We start from the raw sequence: 9216 nt of genomic DNA, 5'->3' as shown, positions 1-9216 counted from the left end.
TACTTCCTCAGCAGCACCTTCAAGCAGGTGAGTGCCCTCCGCGGAGCCCCGGCCCGCGGGCGGGAGGGCGGTCCCGGTCCCGGCAGGCGGGGGGTGGGTTAAAACAGCCCTTCCCCAGGGCAGCTGCTGTTCTTCAAGTGCTGTCCCTGAGCTCCTGGGATCTGTTGCTGTAAGAATTACATTGTAATTGTTACAGAAAGACAAGTTTAAAAAGTTATCTCTGAGAGGGTGTTTGACAGCAACAGTGTTTTAAACCAAAACTGGAAAAAAAAAAAATCTCGAAGGGACTTGATTATTTTGTTGTAACATCTCTTGTGAATTGTGATTCCACCAGCAAAGAGCTTTCAAAAGAGAAATGTGTGCCTATGGTTATCTAATAGAACATATGCTGGCTTGGTGGGTGTAGTGACTGGGTTCAGCTGTGCTAGCTGGTCCTTTGGTGAGCTTGCATTCCCCTGTTTCGCTGGATTATGTTGCTTTCATGCTGCGTACAGCAAAAAGTAAGCTACAGCCAGTGGTACGTTGCTTATGCTATTGACACTCGAGTTTACAAGTGCCAGGCATTTTCAACTGCGGAAAAGCACGTGGATTGGAATGGCAGAAGGAACTTGTATCTTTGGTTGCATTACTGTCTTCCCTTGCAGGAAGAGAGGACAGTGAGAGATCGGAATCTCCTCCAAGTGCAAGAGCATGAGCAGCCGATCATGTGGAAGGTGAAGTTCAGTTCGGGAAACAGCAGTCAGCTGAGTAACCAGTGCAGGAATTCTGTGCAGGGGAAGCTCCTCATTACAGATGAACTGGGTATACTTGATACTAAGAATTTACTCTGTGTGTTGCAGTGTTGAGTGCTGCTTTGCCTGTCTGATTGTGATGGGACTTCAAAGTAACAACTGCTCTTTATTAAGGCATTCTTACTGCTCAACCTCAGCTGTTGGCATTTGATCCTCAGACTGGATTAATTTTGCTGTGGCTGCAGGCGCTGCTGATCTGATTCTGTGCGCAGCAGGCTTGGGTCCAGCTGGACTCCGCTCAGGCACCTTATGAGTGTGGCTGTGCTGTTTCCAGGACCACCTCAGAGTCAAAGAACTCCTGTTACCTTTGCAGAGAACTCAAACATTGAGTCCTGCTCGACTGAGTGTGGTTGCTTGCAGAGCTGTTTTGTATCACCCTGCGGTGTATTCCTACTGTCTGGTACGTTAGCGAGAGTAATCAGGGAAATCTGATGGGCCGTGTATGGAGGCAGCTCAGGGCTGGTATAACTAGTGCTCAGTCACAGTTAATAAGCTCATCTGACCCTTGTAAATGCAGGGATATTTCTTGCAGGTTTTCAAATTAACCACTTGTTTTCAGTGCATGGAGCCCTTCCTGCCTTGCACGTATGCTTCCCCAGTGTGCTTGTTCCTCAGGCACTGGACCTTTCTTGACCAGAAATCAAGGTTGTAGAAAAACCACATCTGTGATATGCATCAGTGTTAAATTCACTGCCTGAATTATGCTTACTGCTGATTCACTAAGGTCTCCAAAATCACAGATCTGTTTCACACTCTAACACTCTGGTAGTGCAGTTTCCATAAGGACATATGCTGTGGTTCTGTACTATGAAGGATTCCACTCAGCAATGAATATTACAGCTATCCTGCATGGATAAATCTATGTCTCTTCATATTGAGCTCTAAAGAGTTATCCAGACATAGACCAGTTCAAAGAACGTATTTCATAGTTTTTTCCAGTACAGTCATCACCAATCACCTTTCCCCTTCCAATCACAACAATGAATTCTGCCAAAAAGAAATCAGAACTTAAACATTCTGCATTTAAATACTCATACTGTATACACAGCATATTACAGTAGGTACGTAACAGCCGTGCAGAAAACACCAGGCTGTTGTGAAACTCAGCTCTCTGTCCAAGTGTTATTTCAAAGAATTGCTTGTTAGGACTTCAGTCAAGTTGAGGGGGATCATAATCTTCTAAATGATAGATAAACCTGTTCTTAAGTAATGTGATTCTTACTATAGATTTCTATAGACCATAAAAAGGAGTACGTCTTGCCAGTTGTTACTACTGTTCTTGTTTTTTCAGGCTACATCTGTGAGAGGAAGGACCTCCTGGTAAATGGCTGTTGCAATGTCAACATGCCCAGTACGAAGCTGTACAGCTGTGACAGCTGCCTTCCCAATGGCTGCTGCAGCGTGTATGAGTACTGCGTTTCCTGTTGCCTGCAGCCCAGCAAGGTGCATAGACTTCCTCCTGCTTTTCAGGTGTTCTCAGGCTCCTCTGTGGCTAAAAGCGCTTGTCTTTGAGGAGGTTTTTCCTTAGAGGGGGCAGTTCCTTTTCTTGGAAGGATGAGGAGAGCCTGCAAGGGCCATATGGCAAGCTATAAAGCTTTACAAAAAATTCATCATTTCTACCTTTGAGAGGAAATACTGGGAGCCTTGCAGAATGTTTCAGCTTCAGGGGAATTGCATTTGCTGAAGGGAAATGATTGCAGAAAAGCTATTCCAACCAGTATCAGTTTTGTACTTAGCACTTCCTTGTATTCTGTTAGCTTCTCTAGGCTCTCTTCCTACTGCTGGGGTTCTGTGATGTGTTAAACTTTGAGTGCTTGCTAGAAGTTCCAAGTGGAGTTGCTTACTATTCCTCTGATACCTGAGCTGTGTAGGTTGACGTGGGCTTTGATTACTCCTTGTTGAAGTAAGGTGTTTGTGGCTTTTTGTTTTGTCTTCTTTTTTGCTAACCACTTTAGCAACATCTTCTGGAACGTTTCTTGAACCGGGCAGCTATTGCTTTCCAAAACCTCTTCATGGCGGTGGAAGATCGCTTTGAGTTGTGTCTTGCGAAATGTAGGACTTCATCACAGGTAAGATGCAAGTACATGTCCAGGACTCAAAAACAGAAAAATATGCAAAAAGCACCCTTGGAAAATGGGGCTTGGTCCTATGAGTGGCTGGTCTGTTGTGCTTGCCTGCATACGGGCATTTTCGTAAATGTTGAAGCTATGGCTGAGACCTAATCTGAAGGCAATGCTCTGATTTGTAAGGTGAAATAGTAACATCAGTAGTAAATGATGGGCAAAGTGCATATTTACAGCAGGATGAGTTGTACACGCTCTTTAGAAAAGAGATACTTAACTAGAAAGAGACTAGCTGAGTTCAGGGGCTGGTGAAGGTATCAGATGAGTTCTGGGGAAGATCTCCTAAGGATGAGAATAGTGAGAATTGTTCCCAGTTGCTTCAGAATGCTATTTACTTTATGGTACATTTTTAGACTTGCCAATTCAAAAAGTATGTTGTAATTTTTTTGCTTTTTAAGAACAGAGGTGAACTTCCGTTACCCATTTGCTTTTATTAGAAGTTTTGGTCTAAGCAGCCCTCTTAGAAAGTGCTGTTGGAGGTGTCATGCAGTTTGAGTACTTAGTATTGCAAACAAAGGACATAATTCCAAATGTCTCTGAAGTTGTCTTTTTTTTACCCATAGTGTCTGAGCTCTAGCTTTATCAAGATAAACGCACACATCTCAACTCAAGCAGCAACTGAGATGCCTTGCTTAAGACATATGATGATACTGCCTAAGCATATATAATTTTTTTTTTTGACTATTTAATCTGTTCCCACCTACTTGAGTCTCCTGAAAAGGAGGTTCTGGGTATGGTTCAACATTCAAGTGCTATAATACAGCACCTGTTTGCCATATGTTGGCAGTACAGAGTTGTTTGACTCCAGATTATACGCTAATGTGTAGAAGAATTTGGGAAACTTTTTTCATACGCTCTGGGTTTTGGCCTTCAGCGAAGGGATGTATTGTTTCAAGGTGTGTATTGTTAAAGCTTCTCCTCCTCTTCTTGACAGAGCGTGCAGCATGAGAACACCTATAGAGATCCAACTGCAAAATACTGCTATGGCGAATATCCCCCAGAGCTTCTGCCTGTTTGAAAGCTGCATGATCTAAGCAACAAAGGGAAGGAACTGGAGACTAGAATCCAAAAGAACAAGACAACAGCTGTTGCCTTACAAGAGCCTCAGTGTAAATGGGTTACGTTGTTTCTGGGGGCAAAGCCAGAGGTGTACAGTGTAAGCAAGGGACTCACATACTCTGGGATTGAATCTTCCTTTCTTCAGTGTGTTATGCACCTGCTTTGGAGTACTAGCAGTGTACTAGAGTACTAGTACATTCTTTGAATACTTTCTCTAAATTTTAGGATGCACAGAGTTGATTGAGAACATAAAACATCACAGAAAAAATATCTCATATAGCTTTGCAGCTGTACATGGAGGTTCAATCGTGTCTCTGCAGTCCAGAGACTTTCCAGAGTGCCAGTAATAATTGGAGGATTTTTGCTTTTAGAGAGTAAAGCATGCCTGTTGTGCTTCTCTCTCTAGAGCACTTCTTTACGTGCATGATGTACACTACATATGTAATTATGAATTATTGATTTTATATGGATTACTAGCTGTAAGTATTGATGCTTTGCATAGCTAGTTGTTGATGCCTTTCTGTCCCTGTTTTGTTACGTCAAGTAGAAAGCATATTTTAGATCCTGACTAAAATTGGTGGTTTTTTCCTCAGTCTAAAGGAATTGTACTGGGATTTGTCCTATAGTGCTTACATTCCTCTTCGTGAGTTTAAAGCATTTAGAACTCCAATGGAGTTATTCTGTCAAAGTCCCATGACACGAGAGAAGAGCAGGGACCTGCCTGGGGTGAGATGTTTATTGTCTGTAAACACTTTCTCTGTTACTCTGCAACAGTTTCCTCAAAGAGGAGTCTTAGTCTTGGGAACAGCTCTCTGCGAGTCCACTTTCTGACAGGGAGCATTGAAGATTTGTTGCTTGAACTTGTTCAGGCCTTGGTAATTCAAATGTACTCCTGGTTGTGCAGGAGGCGAAAGGGTGGAGTTGTTCCAGGATTTCAGTTTAATGATATCCTTGTGCGTGAAGTAATTAGAATGTCAGAACATGGCGCAAGCCCTCCTCTGAGGACAACTGTGTTGCACGAGTTCATTTAAACAGTCATGATGGTTTTGATTTGCTGTTTGACAGACTTGCTACTCTAGAATTTCAGTCTGAGCAGATTGGCTCTAGAACAGGATTGGTTCTCCCACAATTTCTCCTAGCTATCTAAAGTTGTAATTTAAATGGTCTCCCTTGTGTGGCCACACAACACAGAAGAGAAGGGTAGAGAACCTGTAAAATACTAAGTTTGTGCTCCCCCTGCAAGTCACTGGGCAAAGTTCAAGCACTAGACAAAATTGGGCTGTTCTTTTCTATATGGAGAGCCTCATTTCTCTTGTTTTTCCCCCATCCATCTCCTCCATGATTTTGACTTTGTGTGTGCGTGTTTAAACTGATACTTCCTATTCCCTGACTGAAATAAAACAACCTGCAGAGGCAAAAAAAGAAAAGAAAAAAAAAAAGAAAAAAACCAAGCACAGGGATGGAGTATCCTGGTGCAAAAGATCTGTAGAATGCTATTGCAATTACATATGATATAAACGAGAAGTAGTGTTACCAGCCATCTGATAAAATCCACTTGCATTGTTTTCATTGTTCCTTCCCAGAAGTCATCAAGGGAGATAATGGTACTGTCAGCAGATTCTCTTGAAAATCTTGTTTTTCCAAAAGCTTAAAAGCTTTAGCATTAGCAGTTTATCCAGTTGAAAATCTGTCTCCCCTTTGCTGCCATCCTATGGCAACTTGCTGCAGCGGACATGATACGGTGTGAAGATGCAGTGTGAAATGCTGTCTTCAGAGGGTAGCAGAGGTTACTTCTCTTTTCAGTGTTAAACAGATTCTTCACCCCTGTTCTAGCACTTCATAACTGTTTTCCTCAGGGAAGGCAATCAGGTTAGTCTATTTGCTGAGATGTATTCTAGCACTTAGTGTTTTTGCACCACAACTGATGAGATCAAGATACCGATGGCTTGCTCTTGCTTTCTTTTCCCACTTGGTATTAGTTCATTAGTAGGTGATACCAATGCTTGAAGCAGTAATTGTAAGAAATCATAAGAACCAACCTAATTTGGACAATATTAGTGGGAATTCCTGGCCCCTTTCTCTCCTAGAAAAATGGGATGTGATCAGAAGTGCATTGTGACCATTGTCCATTCAATGGGACAGAAACTCCATCCTCCCTCCCTGGTTGTTGAGCTGTTGAACTAGTGTCTGTACTATATGCTAAATCATTAAAAAAAATCCATCTGTGTTCCATAATACTGCCTGTTTGCATGTCCTTCCTTGAACTACAAGGCAGCTGTACCAAAATGTAAGTTTGAAGAATGCAGTGGAGCAAAGAGGGATGCTAACTTGAATATGTGTAATAGAGGCAAGCAAGCAGAGGCAAATAGGGAATCTGTTTCATTTTGATCTAAGAAACAAGCATGCTTGTCTCAGTGGTGCACAGAAAAATCTGTCCTTTTGCAAAAGTGGATTGAGCAGGGGAAGGAATGCAAATGATTGCTTCATGTTGTGAAGAGAGGTGAGAAATGTCAAATCTCTGCTTCCTGGTAATACTTCTGTGTAGTTTAAGGGATGTCCAGCCCTCTTGCAAAAAAAGCCCAGTGATTCTGTGGTTGTCAGTGCCTGTCTGACATCTCCTTTCTATTTGTCAGCTGAGAGACTCGGGTTGTTGACTTGGGTTTGGCAGCAGATTTAATGAGACCATTTGATGGAGCGACTAGCCCTGCTTATCTGCACCGAGGTCAATGCTGGGGATAATTGAATGGGTTGTATACTCCTTGATTTCTGTAGTTTACAAGAATATTAATGCTTGTGAAAAATGGTAGCAGCTGAGATCTAATGAGGAACAGGTATAATACTTAGCTGTACCAATTTAGAAACAGTAATCTATGGCAGAAGGGCAAAGCAGTAACTGCCATCTTTGCTGAATTTAAAGTTGAGCCATTGGCCTTGAAAGAACCTGCTGTACTGTTCCATTGGGATGGTACATGGAGCATTAGATAAAAATTCTTATTGTGATGGGCTGGAGTTCTGAAAAGGCAAAAGCAGGCTTCTGGCTTGAGGCCAACACAAACAGCTGATGAAACAAACAGCTTATGCATCTCAGAATCTCACTCATTGTACTCACAATTCTTCACTCTATCTCCTGTATGTGTTCAGGCTCTAATCTCTTGGAGAACTTTCTAACAAACTGTATTAGGAGTCGATTTCTGAATATAAAGCACTAAGCACAGCAAATCCTAAACATGAGTTTTTGTTCTGATTTGCTTTTGAAAAGCAAATGCTTTTTTTACTTCCCTTGTCATTTACGCAGACAGGCTTGAGCTTTAGGATTTGTTCTGTCTTGTGCTAGTCACTTAAACTGCAAACACACTAGATCCTTTAACCTACCACCATAATGTGATATTTGTTCTTCAGTTATTCTAGTAAGGAGAGGTGGGGGAGGAGGTGAAAAGGAATTTTCTAACTCAGCAAGTTCCACAGAAGATGGGAGTTCAGCAAATTATTGGTGCTTTAATAAGAGCCCTCTGCATTTCTTTACAACCCAAGGCAAACAACTAACTATATGCAGAGGAGGAAAAATGCCAACTTCAAAACCTGCAGGGAATGATGGGAAAGTATTTGGTTCTTCATTTTTGATCTGTGTCTAATTAAACAGGCAGTTCTATCTAATATTTTTGGTCAAATAAGGTCTGACTTATAGCAATATACATATTGTCTACATGATGTTTTCCATTTTCAAGGCAGTCATATGGCCACAGATTTTTGTTAGAAATCATGGGTCTTAGTAGATTAGAAGTATAGGTCTTAAGCAAGAATTCTCAGGATGCCTTCAGATTGAAACATGTTGGTTGCTGTGGTCTGCTGTTTCGCCTATGGTAAAATAACACAAGGTTGCAGAGCAGAGAAAATTAAGAAATTAATTCTGGCTGAAAAGCTTGCCTGGTCGAAGCTCTTCTAGTATGTATTTCAATTAAGGGGATAGGAGACCACAAGCTATAGTTGCAAATGGATGGGAGGCAAGTGTTAGTTTTTCCACAGATGAGATTACAATTACTCTGTTTCTACTGTTAACAGTTGAAATGAGGACTAGCACCTGATTTCTTGCCAATTTAATGGAAGTTTCTAATAAAATCCATCTCTAATTTATCCCATATGTTTTCTGTCTCTCCGTGTGCACCTACAGAGTAAGGCAATAATATACAATAATAGGAATCAAGGTAAATGGGAATCATATGTCAATTGTCTGCAGTCTGTTTCTGTCCTGCACAAAATCTGTTTAGATTTTAAACTCCTCCAAGGAAAAAGACAACTCTATGTTTGTAGTTCCTATGATTTCTGACCATGGCCTCACCTGGAGCCTTTAATGTACCTATTGATATGAATAATACCTGTCTTACACAGATATTAAATATCACCATTTGAAGAAGTGGGATAAGGTTGGGTATGAGTCACAGGTGTTTTAACCCACCCACACACAAGGTAGCATCCTCAGCTATTGCCATTATCATATGCATAAAAATACATCCATCATCTGTGTAAGATGGTACTGGGTATGCTATATCCACATCTTCAAACTGAAAAATGTAGATTATTTGCAAACTACAGTTACAGACCTGCTTTGTAATAAAAGTTGTGTTATCTCAGGAAATAAACATGTTAAAACATGGATGAACAGGGTCCTAATTTATCTAAATCGCTGATGCCTTAAAAATACACATTAAATTAAAAACCCTCAATCCTCAAATGCATACAAAAATATGAGTAAGCAAAGTTAATAGACCTCTCCCGCTGCCTTTCCCTCTGCTCCCCTTCTCCTGTCAGCCCAGGCGCTCGTTTGCAGAGGCCTGCCTGGGCCGGTGCACCAGCGCGGCGCAGCCAGCAGAGGTTACCCCAGCACAGGGATGCAGGCTGCTCTCCCCCGGGGAGCCAGGCTGCCACAGCGCCCTCGGACCTGAATTTCACTCGGCTGAACGGCAGGCAAACCTACAAATACAGAACGCGAGTCATTACATTGCTCCAGGAAAAAGTGAGGAGCATCTGGACTTACTCTTGTACCTTTGGCCTGGCCACCCAAACCCACTAAATACACTCACCTTGGAGGGCTGCCAGGGCTTTCAACCTCTTGGGCGGTCATGGGTGCTGATGTGGGGAAATAGCCACGGTATTGGGGCAGCCTGATTGACAACTGCAATACTAAAATAACAATAATAATAATTTAAAAAAATCTGACCCTCACAGTAGGGGTGAACCTGGAGAGC

At 42.0% G+C, this 9216-nt stretch overlaps 1 protein-coding gene across 1 annotated transcript; it reads left to right on the top strand.

The window, feature by feature from the left end:
* Positions 1-3: 3 nt before the first annotated feature.
* LOC104459626 (chromosome unknown open reading frame, human C12orf49) lies at positions 4-4151 on the top strand (the record flags this gene model as incomplete). The annotated part of the gene is made up of 5 exons (XM_010076696.1): positions 4-27; positions 645-801; positions 2083-2234; positions 2747-2860; positions 3849-4151. Coding segments are annotated over 5 exons (531 nt in total), but the record flags the coding sequence as incomplete, so codon positions are not given.
* Positions 4152-9216: the final 5065 nt, after the last annotated feature.

This window comes from Pterocles gutturalis, unplaced genomic scaffold (genome assembly GCF_000699245.1).
Source record: "Pterocles gutturalis isolate BGI_N339 unplaced genomic scaffold, ASM69924v1 scaffold48876, whole genome shotgun sequence".
NCBI lineage: Eukaryota > Metazoa > Chordata > Aves > Pterocliformes > Pteroclidae > Pterocles > Pterocles gutturalis.
Note: the sequence above shows the minus strand (reverse complement) of the source record. Positions and strands in the feature narration are given on the sequence as shown.